The sequence below is a fragment of the Camelus dromedarius genome, chromosome 5, assembly GCF_036321535.1.
Source record: "Camelus dromedarius isolate mCamDro1 chromosome 5, mCamDro1.pat, whole genome shotgun sequence".
NCBI classification, from domain to species: Eukaryota; Metazoa; Chordata; class Mammalia; order Artiodactyla; family Camelidae; genus Camelus; species Camelus dromedarius.
In genome coordinates, this window is record NC_087440.1 from 25,214,253 (window position 1) to 25,231,717 (window position 17,465).

General features: G+C 43.6%; 1 protein-coding gene and 1 long non-coding RNA gene across 6 annotated transcripts in view; one reads left to right on the forward strand and one right to left on the reverse strand.

The window, feature by feature from the left end:
* Positions 1–383: 383 nt before the first annotated feature.
* Positions 384–1,125, reverse strand: LOC135321288 (uncharacterized). The gene is made up of 2 exons (XR_010380887.1): positions 796–1,125; positions 384–423 (listed from the first exon to the last, which is right to left on the reverse strand). It is a non-coding gene; the product is annotated as an uncharacterized LOC135321288 (long non-coding RNA).
* The window catches only part of MEIS2 (Meis homeobox 2), a 195,054-nt gene continuing 178,008 nt past the window's right edge, over positions 420–17,465 (forward strand). For 2 of the 5 annotated variants that reach the window (XM_064485756.1, XM_064485760.1), the window contains exons 1-7: positions 420–770; positions 2,037–2,269; positions 3,801–3,942; positions 4,660–4,710; positions 5,697–5,747; positions 6,530–6,679; positions 16,273–16,387. In XM_064485756.1, coding sequence (XP_064341826.1) covers positions 759–770; positions 2,037–2,269; positions 3,801–3,942; positions 4,660–4,710; positions 5,697–5,747; positions 6,530–6,679; positions 16,273–16,387 — 754 coding nt within the window. In that variant the 5' untranslated portion in view covers positions 420–758. Of the gene's footprint in view, positions 771–1,293; positions 1,341–2,036; positions 2,270–3,800; positions 3,943–4,659; positions 4,711–5,696; positions 5,748–6,529; positions 6,680–16,272; positions 16,388–17,465 lie in introns of those variants that run through there. The other 3 variants (XM_064485759.1, XM_064485761.1, XM_064485762.1) reach the window with 3 other exon arrangements.

Consider the following 17,465-nt stretch of genomic DNA (forward strand, 5'->3'; position numbering starts at 1 on the left):
GTCCAATTTTTGCAAACTATTCATTTTTTTTTCTTGATTTCCCCCCCCTGCTTTCTTCGAACGATACTTTAAAGAGAGAGGGTCGTATTATAGATACCGCGGGGGCAAAGCTAAAAGAGGGGGGAGGGGGAGGAAAAAATTCAAGAAGCAGAAACCCCTCGCGGAGTTATACTGGAAGAAAAAAACGGGTCTGAAAGATTCCTCCTCTTCATCATCATCAACCATCATTCATTCACTACCTTGACATTCCGGGCTTTGATTGACAGCTGGAGTGGCAAAAAGCCATGAAACACGACAGTTCGGTTACATGTGGGCTGCTGACGGGCCGCTCGTAACCTTCAGTTCGGGGGCTTGACAATTTTTTTTTCTTCTTTTTCTTCTTCTTTTTCTTTTCTTTTTTTTTTTTTTTTTTTTTTTTTCCAACTGAGGGGAAGAGAAGAGAAAGAGGGGGAAAGGAGGACCGAAGAGGAGGAGGAGGGGAGGGGGAGGAGGAGGAGGTGGAGGAGGAGGAGGAAGATCAGGAGGAGGAGGAAGAAGAGGAAAAAAGAGAAAAAGAAGAAATATCACAGGAAAAAAAAAAACTCTTCGTTGTCTTGCCTGGGCTTTTTTTTTTCCCCTAAAAATAACATTTTGGAGAATTGGGAGAAGTCTCCTTGGTTTGGAAAAAAAATAAGGAATCTTCAGCCTAGATCACTTTCTTATCCGGACTGGGATATTAAATATACGACACATCCAGGAGTTTATTGGAGCGCAGACTGATGGCGCAAAGGGTAGGTTTAAATCTCCAACACTTACCTAGATATAAATCCTCTCCTAAGAGGGGCCTGTCCCGATGCCTCCTCTCCCTTCAACGCTGCTGCTGCTGCTCGCTGCTTGATGATGGCGGCCAGTATTTAAAAAAATAGCAGCAAAATTATTCATCGGCTTCTTTTCCCCCCCGTGCCTCTGCGTGTGTGCGAGTGTGTGTGCGTGCGTGTGTGCGTGTCTGGGCGCGCGTGTTTCAGCGCTGTGCGAGCGGGCGGGCGGCGAGTGCGTGTGAGTGGTGTGTGTGTGTGTGTGCGCGAGTGCAATTGTTACACGCTTTCGCCTCGCTCCAGCTTTTACCCCAGCAGCGCGATTCCCCCGGTTCTCCTGCTGCCGCCGCTGCCGCTGCTGCGCCGCTGCCGCCGCTGCTCCCGCGGCTCGGGGCGGGCACCGGCTGCGTAGGAGCCGCCGCCGGGGCCGCCGCTGGGGCCGCGCTGCCGCAGCCGCTGCGCCGCCGCCTAGACTAGCCTGGGCTGCTTGTTTTGTCTCTGAAATTGACAAGGACGCAGGGAATCCGCTGCTAAATAATGTTTCTGGTAACTTTCACGTTATTCCCCCCACCCCCTCCACCCTCCGCTCCCTGCCCCGGGGGAGGCACTGGCCCCAGTCTTCCCTCGTCCTCGGCGTTCTCGTCCTGATTCTTAGCGTTTTTCTTCTCTTTATTTTGTTTCATTTCGCCTTTTGATTTATTGGATCCTCTGGAGAAGGCGAAGGGGGGTTAGGGGTGGGATCCGGGGCTTCCTCCTCACACTAACTCCACTTCTCCCTCGGTTGGCTCGCTACGGTTCTGCTGCCTCCGGCCCGAGCGGGACCTCCTGGCGCCCCCTCTGTCCCCGGCCTCACCACCCCCTCTCTCTGCTCTAAACGCTGCCCTCGGCTCATATTTTTTTTTTTTCATTTTTAAAATTTAAAAACATTTCCCTTTTCCCCCACAACTTTCAACTCCGTTGTTTCGGATGGTTTGGTTTCTGTGTTCAACTCGTGCTCGGTACTTTTCTCATTTCTGACTTTGTTTTTATTTTTATTTTCCTCTTTCTCTCGCTTCTTCCTCCCTCCCTCTCACCGCCCCCTCCTCCTCTCTCTTCTTCCCTTCGTCTTTCTCCGTCTCTTGTCTCTATTCCTTCCCCACTTCTCTTCTCGCTCTCTTCTCCCTGCTTCTTTTCCTATCCCCCCTCGGCTCTCCTCGCTCTCTCACCTCCTGCGTCCCCCGCCCCTTTGCCGGGTTCTGACAGTACGATGAGCTGCCCCATTACGGCGGGATGGACGGAGTAGGGGTGCCTGCTTCCATGTATGGAGACCCTCACGCGCCTCGGCCGATCCCCCCGGTTCACCACTTGAACCACGGGCCGCCGCTCCACGCCACGCAGCACTACGGCGCTCACGCCCCGCACCCCAATGTCATGCCGGCCAGCATGGGATCCGCTGTCAATGACGCCTTGAAGCGGGACAAGGATGCGATCTACGGGTAAACCAACCCCCCCCCACCGCCCCGACCCAGCATACTGTGTGTGTGAGTGCGAGTGTGTGTCTGTCTCTGTGGGAGATGAGGAGGTGGACGGCTAAGTGGGGAGTTATTTCTCCTTAGCGTAGGGGGGCGGGAACCTCTTGCCTTAGGAAAAGGCAGTGAAGGGGGCCTGCTCTTCTGCCCCTTGAGTGTAAGTCCCGGGAAGATATGGCTTCCTCCACCCCCACGGCCCAGTCACGCCGGACCCCATAACCGGGAGTGACTGAGTCCTCAGAATCTTGCCAGAGCCTTCTCCCCAAGGACGGGATTCCTGGCCAAAGGACGCAGAGCTGGTCCTTCCAGGCCCCCTAACAGAGGCCCTGGCGACGGAGAAAGTTTCCTGCCGATGAGGAGCAACTTTTTTTCCTTTTCTTTTCTGTTTCCTACCGAGTCTGGGAGTCACTAAAAGCAGCTTGAGCTAGGATCAGGGCTGCTCCAGTCGGCCAGGAAGTCCTAATCACCCACTTCTTAATTCTCTGTAAATAAAGGGGGCAGACCCTGAAGTGCAGCGGGGTGGAAGGGACTGCAGCTTGCATAGGGCGGCTCTTAGGGGGAGTAAGGGAGATGGCTGGAAATTATTTTAAATTCTGAGAGAACTCGGGGAAGGATGGGGGTGCACAATCCAAACGTGTACCACTCAGGCTCTCCTAGCTGAGGGTAGGTGGGGAAGGCTGTGGGTTGCCAAGGGGAGGGGACAGTGGGTAAACAGCCACTGTGCCTGAAGCCAGAGGCCGCAAGCATCCCGAAGTGTAGCTAAACCGCCTGGAGGAACACAAAGGGCAGGCGCGCGCACACACTTCCAAGTTTTAACACTCGATTTATTTATTTTTGCCTGCTGGAGAAATGTGGTCTTTGGAAGGAAGCTCTTTAGCGTGTACCATTCCTAATATTTTGGCCCCTACACCCGGGCTTTACTAAAGGTGGTGAAAACAAGTTTGTAAGGCAAGGGGGTGGAGAGGTTAGGAGAGCACTCTCCGATTTAGACTGAGGAAATATCACTTGGGGTGTGTGTGTGTGTAGGTGAAGCCTTGGGCCTCCTCTGAAGTGCCCTTTAAAATGCGGAGTTAAAGCAATTTGGGGTTTCACAGAGTATTCCTCTCTTGGGAGGTCAGGGCTGGGTCTCAGGGGCTGGTTTGGCGGCCCTGTAGTGTGGGGAGTGGGTCTGAATCAACTCCGGGCTCCAGGCTGCCTGAGCTTCTTGGATGTTTCACTACGTTCCAACCGAGGCTTTTTTTGCTTGGCAGGCTAAAGGGGCCAGGGGCTTCTCCGACCAGATCTGAGGGCGTCCTGAGCTGAGGGAGAGGGCCAGGCCGTTTTTCCTTTCTGTTTCTGGCCAGGCTCGGCTGGCTGAGGAAGGATTTAAAAGTGTGATGTGTGCCTGCTGTATTAAAGAAGGAATCCGAACCCTCCAAACTTGTTGATTACAGTTCTTGCTCCTTCCCCTCTGCACCCCGTCTCCGTGTGTGTGTCTCTGCGTGGCGCTGCCCGTTAGGCACCCGTTGTTTCCTCTGTTAGCTCTGGTCTTTGAGAAGTGCGAGCTGGCGACCTGCACTCCCCGGGAACCCGGAGTGGCTGGCGGAGACGTCTGCTCCTCCGACTCCTTCAACGAGGACATCGCGGTCTTCGCCAAGCAGGTCCAACCTTCTTGACCCACTCAGCCTCCTGCAGCCCCTCACTCCCCCTCCCCTTTCCTCAGAGCATTACTTGAAAGAGGAGGAAGAGGCAGGGACACCCGATCTGTTCCTCCGGCCCAGTCCGCGCTCTACGCCTCCTCCCCATCCCTGAGCCTGGAGGCGAACTGGGAGAGGAGATAAATATGGGTGTTTGTTTTTCCCCCCAGCCAGGAATACAGGGGCTCGACCCTCGAATTAAAGTTGACCTGCTCCTAATCTGGGGCTTGGCCTTTTCCCCTGCCAGCAGCTACTTGAACAAGAATTGGGGATAGGGGCTTTGAGGGCCCCGAGAGTGCCCGACCGGGAGGGAAGGAAGCTGGGCGCCTCTGGGGCCGTCGGCGCCGGGCGGGGAGGTGAGGAAGGCTTCGAACCACAGCCCTGTGGACGTCAGGATAAGGGGGTACTCGGGCCAGAGAACGGCCCTGAGTTCTCGGCTACAGCTTAGCGGTTCCAGGTACCCCTCGATGGGGCCAGAACCAGAAGGCCCTGATTCTTTTTCAACCTACCCCACTATTTTAAGGCACCAGTTTGTTTCATGTATTTTACGAGCCCCTCTCCTCTTCTCCGCCACTACTCCCTCCACCATCCCCAGTCACGCACTACAGTTTAGTCGGTGACAGGGTTTTTCTTCTTTTAAATGGGGTGGTAATTCATGCTGACTTTCCCTGCTTCCTATAGGTTCGCGCCGAAAAGCCACTTTTCTCCTCAAACCCAGAGTTGGACAATTTGGTAAGGCTTACTGTTTCTTACCTTTCCCCAGCCTGGGCCCCCTCCCTTGCCCAGAAGCACCCGCTTTTCCCGAGCTCCGGGAAGTTCGAGCAGAGCCCCCTTTTGAAGCTCAAGAGCGACGGGGAGGAAGGGAACAACCTAGAGCCCCCGCTGGGGAGCTGGGAGTGAGGGGCGGGTTGGACGTCAGGGCTAGCGGAGCCCAGGGAGGCTGCGAGCGGGGACACGGCGCCGAGGGCGCGAGCAGGGGATGCGCCCCAGGTCTCGGCCCCAGGAGTGAGGCGGCGAGAAGTGAGTTATTTCCTCTTTTTGCCGGGGCAGGCGGCCGAGCCCGGGGCAGCTAACCCGAAGGAAGTAACCGCTGGCGCGGCGGAGGGCGGGCCGCGAAGGGTGTGTGTTTGGGGGGGGGGTGAGGGGCAGGCCAGCGCAGGCCACTTTTTAGGTGCGATTCTTTTGCTAATTTGCACAATTTCAATATTAAAAGTACTTAAATCCGCTTTCAAAGGCCCAGCCTCACCATTCATCTTGAGTATTTCCTTCTTTAGTAAGGACGGATTTCGCGGGTTGTGCTGTTCTACAAAGCTTTTTCTCTCCATAGAAGCGACTTCTTTCTTTCTTTCTTTCTTTTCTTTCTTCTTCTTCTTCTTTTTAAAATTTGGCCTGAGGTCGAGGGAGGGGACGGTTAAAGAGGACTCAGGCGGAGAAAGAAGGCCTATCCCTAGCAAAACAGTCCTTACAAATAGCTCAGTGAACATGAGCGGCAAAGATATTAAACGCTTCGGCTCAGGTTGAGTCAGATTCCTACCCCGTAGCCAATGAGGCAGAGATGATCAGTAATCACTTGGTTTTTCTGACGATTTCTTGATGTGTGGGTTTTGCCTGGCCACTTGCCTGTGTCTTCTCCCCAGCCCAGTTCCCTCACCATCCCCCACTAGAAACCTCTTGAGTCCCAGAGTCTTGACTCCACACTCTATAAACTTTTCTTTCAGATGATACAAGCAATACAGGTCCTAAGGTTCCATCTTTTGGAGTTAGAAAAGGTAAGCGGGAAATGACACTCCCCACCTCCCTCTGGTCATTGAGCTGGGGTGTTTTAAACAAACCTCCAGTCTGAGAGGTTGAGCACCTAGAACGATTTTGAGCAACTTGTTACCACGTCCTTCCTTCCAACTGCTCCTCCACCCAGGGGCTCAGAGTATGGGTGAATTAGGACAGCCCTGCCTTTTAAAGTAGCTGTACCCCACCCCCTCCTTTTTTCCCCAGGCATTCAGGATCATTTTGAAATGCAGCAAACCACTTGTGTTACTGGACATTCAGCCTGCTTGCATCTCTATTAGGACCGGAGCTTGCATTAGGTGCAAGCAAAGGGAATCATCCTCGCTGGGGTGTCTTTACATTGCTCTGCAGCTCAATCACTTTACCCTGGAAACATACAAAATTTCCGGCTTATTGAATCGCAAATGCTAATGCTGTTCCCTGTTCCAGCGTTCTAACGTTTTGATGTTATCATCAAATCGGATTTTCCTGCCTGGACTCCCAGTCTGAACCCAGTTGTTCCCAGTCCTGTTTCTTCTCCCCTTATTGTAACTTGTTGCTCAGGGAAGTCTCTGGAGAATAATATCTGCTACCACAATTGCTCTATTGTTTCCTTGCCTTCAACGATTACACCCATTAATTAGAGTTAGTTTGGAAGACACAGCACTGTTGCTCTTTCCAAACGTAACCTTGCAACCTGATTTTTTTTCCCTTTAAAAATGAAACAAAACAATGACAACAACAACAACAATAAGAGCTGAACCCTCCTCCATGATCCTCCTTCTAGGTCCACGAACTGTGTGATAACTTCTGCCACCGGTACATTAGCTGTTTGAAGGGGAAAATGCCTATAGATCTCGTCATTGATGAAAGAGACGGCAGCTCCAAGTCAGATCACGAAGAACTTTCAGGCTCCTCCACAAATCTTGCTGACCATGTAAGTCTGGGAGCTTTGGCATTCTTTTAAGACCACTGGGCAAAGCAGTTTTTAAAAATTTGTAATCTCTAGCTCCACTGACTTAGTTGTCTTTTTGAATAATTAGGTCTCTCTGGGGATGTTTTTCTCCCTTCTCATTCCTTTTACCATACCTCTCGTCTCTGTTTCCCCTTTCTTGGACCTCCTCCTTATTTATGTTGAGAACCGAAAAAAACAGGGAGTTGATAGAGTGATTTGTGCCTTTAATGTGTAAAGTTTCCTGGATTTGGTGACTCGAGTGTTAGCAAATTGTCTGTTTGATACGGTGACCGCTGCCTTTTCTGCCTTCTCAACTCTGTAATCAGTATAGCAGGGAGAAAAAGAAGCAAGAAAGCTAGCTGGACAGGATGGTGGAGAGGGAGGACTGAAGGAAAAGCGAATGAATTGGGGAAGGAGGGCTGATTTCCCAGTCTCTGGCAGAGATGACAGTCTTGAGAATTATTGGCAATCTTGCACTGCATTCGAAATAAAAGGAGTGAACACAGTATAGTTCTCTGAGCTTTTGCTGTATAGAAACTTACTGTCAGTATATGGACTAATTGCCAAGTGCCTGAAGCATCTTCATAATAAATGACAGTAACCTTGATGAAACAAATATTAACAATGTATTACAGAAAGCTGAAGGGAATTGTGAGTGAGTAACCACAGGTTAGTGGTTGAATTTTAACACTTAAGCAGTTGGTGAATGAGGACAGAGACCATAGTAAGGAGTGACTGTGTGTGTCAGGCCAGGAAGGGAGGTTTCTTTCTATTCTCTCTGTTTTTAATCCTATTTTGGAACCCATCTAGTAAGGCTGATGCTTAAAAAAAAAAAAAGCATATGTAGTGAGACTGAAGATTTGAAAAAGAAGCAAAGAGAAGAAAGATTGCAGCTGGTAGGGAAGGCAAGAGTGGCGAGGTTAAAGAGTGGGTGTGAACAGCAGTTTATTTATAGGAACTCAAGCCTGGGGGGTGGGGGACAGGGTGTCTATAGATTACAGTCAGTTGAACTCACAACCTAAATGATATAGGCTGTAGTCTAATAACGTGGTGGCTGAAATACTAATTTAACACACTGTGGAGTGAAATCGGCGTCGAGGCTCGAAGGCAGTTCGTATCACCAGCATCACTCTCGTTCCTGGGTGTTAAGAGGAATGAGTTGAGAGGCCTTGAGAATGAGTTTCTCCTCCCCTACCCACAAAAGTTTTCAAAATATACAGTCATAGATTTTAATGATTAGGCTCTGTGCTGTTTGGAAAGCCAGTGTAAGAACAAAAGTTAAAAAAAAAAAAAGGAAAGAAAAGAAAGAAAAGAAAGAAACCTCAGTCCTGAAATCCAGTTCTGAGACAAAATAAATCCTATGGCGTTGACCGCTCATGTGCATATCTTTACTCTTGGCTTTTTTCCGTCGCGATGGGGGAAAGAAACGTTGGGGAGCTCTTTTGTATGTTGAGTGTGTTAACTGAAATCAAACGGTGCAACAAGCAGCTATGGAAAGTTTATTTTCTGATATGCAGCTATATGATGTGTGGTTGTGGTCCACCAGGCATGACACTGCCTTAGAAGTATTTGTTGTCATTGTTGTCATTTATTTGTTTATCTGCATTGCTTGCTGGTTCTAAATTCATCTGCATTTTGCACTATTGGGGGAAAAGGGAAGGAATCTATTTCCACGGTTTGTAGAATGAGAAGTTCACAGTCGTCTGCAGCCAAAAGCTTTTCTCGTGACATTTCTAGGGGTCTTGACTACTTGGTTTTCTAGCAGTTTCTTGGCAACTGTTTTTCAAGTGGATGTATGGAACTGTAGCAGGCTGATGTTTACATAGAAGAGATAAGATAAACTAGGCTGTTTAGAGTATTGGCCGATAGACAATGCCAATTTATGGAACTCTTGTAATATTAAACTACACTCAAGAAGGAAGTAGTACCTAGGAAGATTTTACTTTAATAATGGAAAAATCATCATCTTTGGATAAAAGAGTCAACTGTGACATTTGTTTCTTCTCTTTTAGGCCCCCAATCAAGTAAATATGACAACTGATTTATTTTGAACCCATGAGGGCTTGCCACCTCATTGGGCATCATAATTTAAAGCCTTTTATTTCCTAGAGTCTGAACTATAACATTTTTACTTTAGCCCCCTGCTATTTGTTTTGAAAGGAAGCAATAATTTGTTCCACCAGCAAACCAAGTGGGAAATGGCAAAGTTTGCCACAGACTTGAATTTGATGCAGAAGGTGAGAGAAAACCTTGGAGAGTTTTTTTTTTTAAACCATTTTTGGTATTTCTGTGCCATGAGTATATTGATTGTATTCATTTCCAAGCTTCCGCCCTACAAAGTGAATCCTCTTAGTCTTCTGCCTTCTCTGCAAGTGTGCCCTCCTCCCTCAATACCCCCCGCCACAAAAAAGTGAAAATACCACAGACCCCACTACCTGAGAAGTGCTGTGAGTGGGACATTTTCAGCATGTAAATGTGTCCAATTTGAATCTCCAGGTTTACTTTTTCATTTGCTTTGATATGCATATTTAATACATTGCCCCAGGCTGGATCTCATTTGGTGCAGGCTGGTGCAGGGGTGATGATGAGCCACTTCAGAAGGACCGAGACAGCGTGTTGTTTTCTCTGTTTTATCTGTTGGCCCACTATTCTGATCTACTGGCTTCCTCGTGGTTTTATTTGCACATGAAATGCTGCGAGCATTTCAACTTATTGGCTATGAATAATGACAGCTAAAAAAGAAGTGTAGTTTAATTTGTTGTGTGCCAAGGTTTCTCTTCTGGAGGTGACAGTTTGTGACAGCTGTTTGACACCCCCAAAACACATACACCTCTATCCTTATTAAGTGGTATCAAGCTACTTTGTATGAGTGTGTGTGTGTGAGTGGGTATGTGTGTGTGTGTGTTTAAGGAAGAAGCGGGCAAGGAGAGAGTGAAAGAAGAGGAAGAACAAGTGTGTAATTCTGTGTAGAGGAAAGCAGAGAGAAGCGTCAGGAGCAAAATATTAGGTATCAAAATAGCTTTTGATTTTCTTATTAACAAATTTTAAAATAGACATGAATAAAAGTAATTGATATAAATACCTTGAAAGCAAGCATTTGGGGTATACTTTTAAGAATGAGCTTTATATATTATTGCTTAGTAAATCAGGCTGTTGTCATGCTGATTTCACATTCGATAATTTTACATAAATAATCAGATGTAACATAGATGAATTAAAAGGAGACAGCCATACATCTTACTTTCTATACGGTACATTCAGTAAAGATACTGAATTTGTTCATTTATTATTGACACATGATGGGCATACCGATAAAAGGAGTTTGGAATTAAATAGAAAATAAAATTTGCAACATTAGCTACTATTTTGTCATGTTTAGTATATTCGTAATGAATGCTTGCTACTATTTTTAATATTATAATGTATTTTATCTTATACTGTTATTATAATATAAGAATAATTGTTATAGGTAGGAAACAGCTATTACAGTATTTTTTGGAATCTTAGGGAGAAAAAAATATGATGGTGAGAGGAAATAGAACTCTGTTTTCCAGCTGCAGTTCATGTTAAGTTTCCCAGACATTCAAATTTATTATGTTTAAAATAAACATGTCAAGAAACCAATTCTTTAAAAAAAGCTTCAACTTGAAAACTGTTGTGGAATGATCAAGCTTTTCCTAGTCTGTAGTATTTCTGAATAATAGGTGATATCTACATTTTCCACTTTATGTAATTTTAGATCACATGCAGACAAATGAAATATATCTTTATATTTACATGTAAAGATATTACAAGTTTAGGTCAGGTTTAGGTAAGTGAGATATATTTGTTTGAAATACATTCTCTGAATTAATCTCCATTTGCCTACAGTGCATACAGTTATATTGATTCCTAATTAACATTCATAAGGAGCTACATTTTATTTTTTTAGATGAATTAAGCAAAGGGAAGAGAATATAGTTGTAATGGCAGGTGCCTTAAAACTGACTGACTCTGATAATCTAATAGAAAAGAAAAATTATTTTAGTTTCGATGTTTAAAGCTGTAATTTAAATGAAGGTATGCTGTAGTTTTCTTTTGCATCTCTGAGTATGTCAAGTTTACTTATGTCTATACAGTTTTTAAAAACGGGTAAAGTCAGAGGGGAAAATCTTCAGAACCTTGTTCCTGACAGAATACTGGCCGGGCAAGTGTCTGAAAAATCAGCAGGGAGTTGCAGCTAGGAGAGAGATAGGTTTAAGTGATTGGTTTATAGAATATCAAGGGGGAAATAATGGGATTTGAAAATAATATTAATAAAGTGAATGATTTATTTTATCAGATAGTTTCTTATGTTCTAGTGTAAGATTAGACCTTACAGTGTGTTATCTAAGGCCTCCGGGGACCTGTTCCGGGAAAGTTCTACCTCTGAGCTCAGTCCACCAACTCAAGGAAACATGGCTGGGACCACGGGTTTTCTGTTTTGCTATTGTGTAGTTTCTGCTAGTTGATAGCTTTCTGTCCATTTTCCATCAAAAATAATTATGTTAGTTAAATCCTTTAGGTTGTGCAGTTGGAGTATGATCTCAGAGTAACTGTGATGAGGTGAAATTAAACAAAGGTGACCCTTGACAACCAGACATTCAGTATCAGATTAAAATTTTGATATTTTAAAAATTCATTTTCCCATTTTTTTCAGGCTAAACTTTCCATGGAATATCCCAACACAATTCAAAATTATAGGAGATATTTTATAATATGATAGTACCTCAACAATATAAGAAATTTCTCTCTTCTCTAAAAGTTGCTCCATTAGATGGAGGAGGAATCATTTGCAAAAAGTACTTGCCACTTCTGCGAGAGGTGCTCACATATTAATTCCCAGAGCTTCTTAGAGGGTGGAAGCGGGAAACGAGGGAAAGACCCTGGCTCTATTTACATTTTTAAAGAGTGAGTCCACGTTCTGAAAGCACACACAGTTCTCCTGAGTTCTTATGTCAACTTTAGAATAACGAAGTTGAAATTCCAACATTTTTTTCAAACTATACAATTAACATTTTTTAACTTTTGTAGGCTTGAGTACTTCATGATGAGAGTCTTCATCTTATTTTTAAAAATAATTTTTGCATATTTTAATTAGGAGTTAAAATATTGTAAAGTCATAGGAAATGTGTAAGTCGTATTATTACAGATACTAATACAAGCATATCTTGCCTTTGTTGTTTAAACATCTAGAGTCAAGTTCATGTTGCATGCTCCGTTTGCTGATTAAAATATCTTTGTATATGTCTTACTACTTTCTAACTACAAGCACATATTCTGAATTACTTTACTGTATTTTCCAAGTCCATATATTATTTTTGGCTTGGTGTTACATATCGTGTTTTAATTGTGTAGTTTCTAGAAAATCAAATGCTTAAAGTACTTTTTAATAATAGAAGTAAGAAGTGGAAGTGACCTCAGGGTTTATTTCGTCTGACTTCTTAATTTTAAAGATAGAAAGGAAACAAGTCCCAGGGAAATGAAGTTCATCACTTGCTTAAGGTCATATGACAGCTGGAGGCGGCACCCTAGAGTCTTAATTCCCATTTAAGGCTCTTTCTCTTACACCACATCCATTGAATCACCTTTCACTTGGGGTCTAAGATGAGTTTCAGATTTTTTTAGATAGAACTTGTGGGTAGCGTGACTTCTTTTTTTCTCCTTGAAGCCTAATACGTTTTACTTCCCCATTCAGTTTTGTATTTATTTAGAAGCGCTTGTGCATTTTATTTCATTGTCTTTTCACAAGGCAAGAACCCTGAGCTGTGTGCAATCATTTCAACAGGGAAATACCACCAATTCACCGGGACTTAATAAGTATCATCCTATGGGCAGGTCCCCTGCAGAAATGCTGTAATGGTGTAAAATGTTACAATTTCCACCACATCTGCAACCTCAACAAAAGAGGCACGTGTACATACCATTTGCTGTCTGTGCCGGGGACGCCTGTCCTCTCTGTGCTCTTTCCTAGATTTAGCAAAATTCAATGATGGTGCTAAGTCAGTTTTTTTTTTTTTTTTTTTAACTTTCAAGGGAGAAAACACTGGCAGAAGTGTGTTTTCTGGGGAAAGCTGTGTGTAAATGAGAAACAGAGGAGAGCAGCAGAGTGATCTCCTGTGGCCCCGCTACTACAAGCTCTCCCCATCTTGTCTCCTGCTTTTATATTAATTACAACTTGCATTATCAGCTGTGAGTCTTAGCCCAGCAAATAGAAAATACTGCCCCTGGAGACCTAGCTTCTTGTATCTATTTTCCATCTCCTTCTATTGTGTTCCACTCAGGATTCACTGCTTTTCTCCTGCTAACACTGCTCTTTAACACAATTACGTAAGAGCGAGAAGAGGACCATATTTGACTTCCAATTATTAAAGCCACTGGGAATAGAAACATGTTCACCTCTTGCCCTCGGGTGTCTTCACGATACTTTTGGCTGAAGAACAGGACATATCCTGCGGAATGCATATACCTGAATACTCACCCACACACATGCACGCAGAGAGCCTTTCTCTTTATTTTCCTGTGTACGTTATGTGTTTTACATGTTTTCATATGCCACTTTGGTTTTAAGATTCACTAAACTTCTGCATATAATTTGGCAGGAAGCCAGGCAGTTATTCTTGAAGGATGTAAACTTGGAAACTATCTAGGGAGGGAAGAGAAGAAGAAGAAAGGAGTTGTGATACAAACAAATATTTCAGTCTAAGAAAAACCAGTGTTATGGGTAAAGGAGTATATTTTATCTCTTCGTGTAGTTGCCAGTGTTTTATGACCAAGGAGGTAGGAATTTTTTATTGACCAGATTATCAGTAAATACTTTGTGCAGGAAAATCTTTATATATGATTCAGTCACCATGGTGGAGCTGCATACAGACATCTTTGGGGTAACTTCTCAGCCTTGAAACCCCAGAGGAATTCATCTGTTTTTCCTACTTTCAAGTGAAATGAATATCCTGGTACTACCTTGTGTCAGTCTCTCAACCTAGATCATAATACCTGTGACACTCTATGGAAATAAACATCTTGTGATACTTTTTAAGACAGCATATTTGAGGATGTCAGGGAGATAAGGGGAGAGACAGGGGCATGGTGGGTTAGCTAGCGAACTTGAGCAAATTTCAGGACTGGGCTGAAAATCCAAGGCCCAACTTGTTTGGAAGAACCAGTTGCTCTTAAAGGAGTATTTGCTTATATGGCTGTATTTCACCCCTTTAGTTTAGGGGACACCTCCTCCAGAAAACCATGGAAGGAAGTCAGCTGAACTATAAACTGGTGAGGCTTGACTTTAGAACTCAGTACAGGTTTGACCCATAGGGACAAACCAGTGCTTTCAGTTGCAGGAAGCCCTTCTCCTCCATTCCTTCAAGTCACTGTAGCGCCCAAACAGAAAAAATGCACTCGAGCTTCGTTCGAACGATTATGTAATAGCTTTTGGATGACATTTGCCTTAAAACATAGTTGAGGTGTTAGTGGTTAATTATTGTAATTTTCATGAGGGGTAAGGAGCTTTTATAGCAGCCAGCTTCATAAAAAGGCTGCAGTGCATAAAACTCACATCCCTTGCTGCGTACACTGGGAAGTTTAGCTTAGGTGACTGTGTTGCAGTAATTGCATTTTTGAAAAGAAGGCTCCGGCCAGTGTTGTTGCAGGACTAAACTCACACCATGCTATTGTTTCTTTCTTTCTTTTTTTTTTACCCATGTAATTCTTCTAGCCCTTTATCTGATTACCATGCGGCAAACAGCTGACACGAAGAGGCTGCAAAGCTTGAAGAGCCCCTGTATTCTGTTTGCTTTTAGCTTGAAACTATTGGAGTGGTTTCTAACTGATAAAAAGAGACATCACAGGCATGACTTTGTCTCAATACAGGCAGCAGAGAACCTTGCTTTTCATTTCATTCTGCTCAACTTCATTCCCTGATCTACTTTCTGGACGTATCTTTACTTTAGAGATCTATACCTGTGCCTTATTTATAGTCATAAAATTTCTGCTTAAGGTTTTCCCTTTGAATCAATTGCTTGCCTGGTAGCAGTGCCAGCAGCATTATTTGATATAGATGTTATTAATCTCTCGAGCTTCGGGTCATTTCACCATCTATCAAAAATGCTAAATATTAATTTACAGTTGCTTGTAGCAGATCTGTAGAGGAAAAAAGATAAGTTTTTTGTTGTGAGAATAGTCCCCTATTTTGTCTCACCTTGGTTTCTTGATTTTATTTTTGGTAAAGCTTTTGTTCTATTTGTACCTTATAGAGTTGAGTTTGAGAAAAATAATAGAGTGTTTTGTTTTTTTTTTCTGGATAAACTATAATGACAACATGGCAAGATTGCTTTCAGATGGTCAGGATGTTTGCTGTTGCCTATAGGCACGTCGGTCTGTCTGAATTCTTATTTACCGATTCTTGTAAGAAGAAATAGTGTGCTTTGGGAAATTGATGGGTTACTTTTATTATTTTGCCCTGGTAGTATTGCCTGCACCCACCCACCCCCCCTTAATGAATTTGTTGGCCAGTAGATCTGTGGGCTTAGCTGAAGTCATCGCATAGAGGTGACAAGTGTACAGCCCTGGCCTTAAGGCTGGTCTGTTTCACGTGCTGTTCCTACTCTCTGTTTCTGCCAGAGGAAATTCCATCTCTTGCCTGCCTTCATGTGGTGCTGATAAAGTCTTTCCTGTACATTAGAATTCCTGTTTTCCTTTAAGCAACAGCAGGGTATTGGGAATGATCAGGAAAGGGGAGGAGAAACAGGAGAAGAATACACTCAGCAAAGTAGCATGAGCTGTAACTCTCGGCTTACCTTACATGTCCTTTAAAACAAGCAGTTCTTCCAGGAAAAAAGCACTGTTCTGTGACTTTTAAATCTTCCATGCAGCTCAAATGGAAGTCCTATCCAGTTTATTAGACGGATAACAGTTCATAGTTCTTTCACTTTCTGATTGTTGTTTGTGCCAATTAAAGCAGAAGGTATTGATGCAGTGATTAATATTATTGTATCTGTTGGTTGTATAATCAGTTGATGATAATTTTGAGAGTTAATTCAGGCTGCTTCAGGGCATGCATTTGATGTGAAGGGCTGTCCCATACATTCTCCAGTCTGTGAATTTTTTAAAAGAGTCTTTGGGTTTTGTAGATGTTAATGTTCTGAAGTATTTGGTGTCCAAGTGAATTGAGACTTATTTCTTGGGACAGTGTGGCCTAGTTAAGATAATAGACATTTAGATTTTTGAGTAGGCTTTTTTCTAACTTTAAAAATGAACTGTATTGAGATATAATTTGTATATAATAAAATGCATCCATTTTAAGTATCTATTTCATTTGGTCTTAACAGATGTATATACCGATGTAAACATCACCTCATCAAGATTCTAGAGCATCTTTTCTTCTTTTTGGTACCTATTACTGAAAGGACAACATACTGTAACGTGGCATTGATATATGCCTCGTTCCGCAAATACTAATATGTGCACATTTTTTGTCTCTCTCTGCACTTTTCCTCTTGGTTCCTCATTTATGGCTGAAATGGTAACTGTGGGAAAATTCCTTGGCCTCCTGACATCAGAATCCTGCATCTTGGCGAGACCACGATGATGCAACCTCCACCCACTCAGCAGGCACCCCGGGGCCCTCAAGTGGGGGCCATGCATCCCAGAGTGGAGACAACAGCAGTGAGCAAGGTAAAAGGTCAAGCATTTTCCTCGTGCAAAGTGGGCCTGACTAAAATAGCGTCAGTATTTCATGCTGTCCATATGTCTGCCTCCATGTAAACAGGAGAGTAGCAGGTTAGGGAATATAATCAGCTGCTCTTTAGGGAGACAGTATTTCTTCTCCTTAACTTACATTACTTACCAAAAAAAAAAAAAAAAAAAGAAAAGAAAAGAAAACCAAAGTGAGATGTCTAATCTTTAAGCAGGCATTACAATAACAATCAATTAGTTCTGCCAATTCTTTTACAAATTTGGTTATCTACACTTTATTTCTGTGTTAAGTAAATAGAATGACAGAATCTTCTTTGCTGCTGAGATGCAGTAGTTTGAATTATACTATAAATGGGATATTTTATTTGGGATATCAACTATAAGGGTTTTCTGGAATCAAGCAATGATGCCTCTAAAGCACACATGATGCAAAAATCTGTTTTATTAGCTCCAAAGTACTGAGCGAATTTTACATGGAATCGTATCTTGGGAAGATGGATTTTGAAATTCTTAGAAGCTTATTTGTCCCCATTTCCATTCAGCTGACATGGGGGCTTTTGTCTCAAATCCTAAAAATTAGAATAATCAGAAGGCAAGGGGGACATCAACTCCAGATGCCACGGAAGCCTAGAGTAATTTAGAATACATTTTACCATTTAAAACTCACCTATTGCACAGAGAGCAATTATATATTGGGAGGGATGACTCTTCTATGGCTAAAATGATAATTTAAAGGAAGATGCATTATTGAATGTGGGCCAGGAAAGTGTATAGATTTTACTTTTTAATACTTTACATTAGATGGTGTCTGATCTCCTAGGTCTATTTCATCTCTATTATGACTGTGTTTATGGCCACAATATTTAAGCATTAGACAGTCTTCCAAGTGGAGGACAGTTTAACAGCTTCAGCTGTAGTCATATATGCCATTTAAAAGAGGGTAGTTGATGTAAGGTGAGTGCCACTGCTCCAAGTTTCTGGCCATGGATTTTGGATTCCTAATATTCCAGAAGAGTCCAGAAAAAAAATGTCTCTTCTGGGACGCCATTAACTTGTG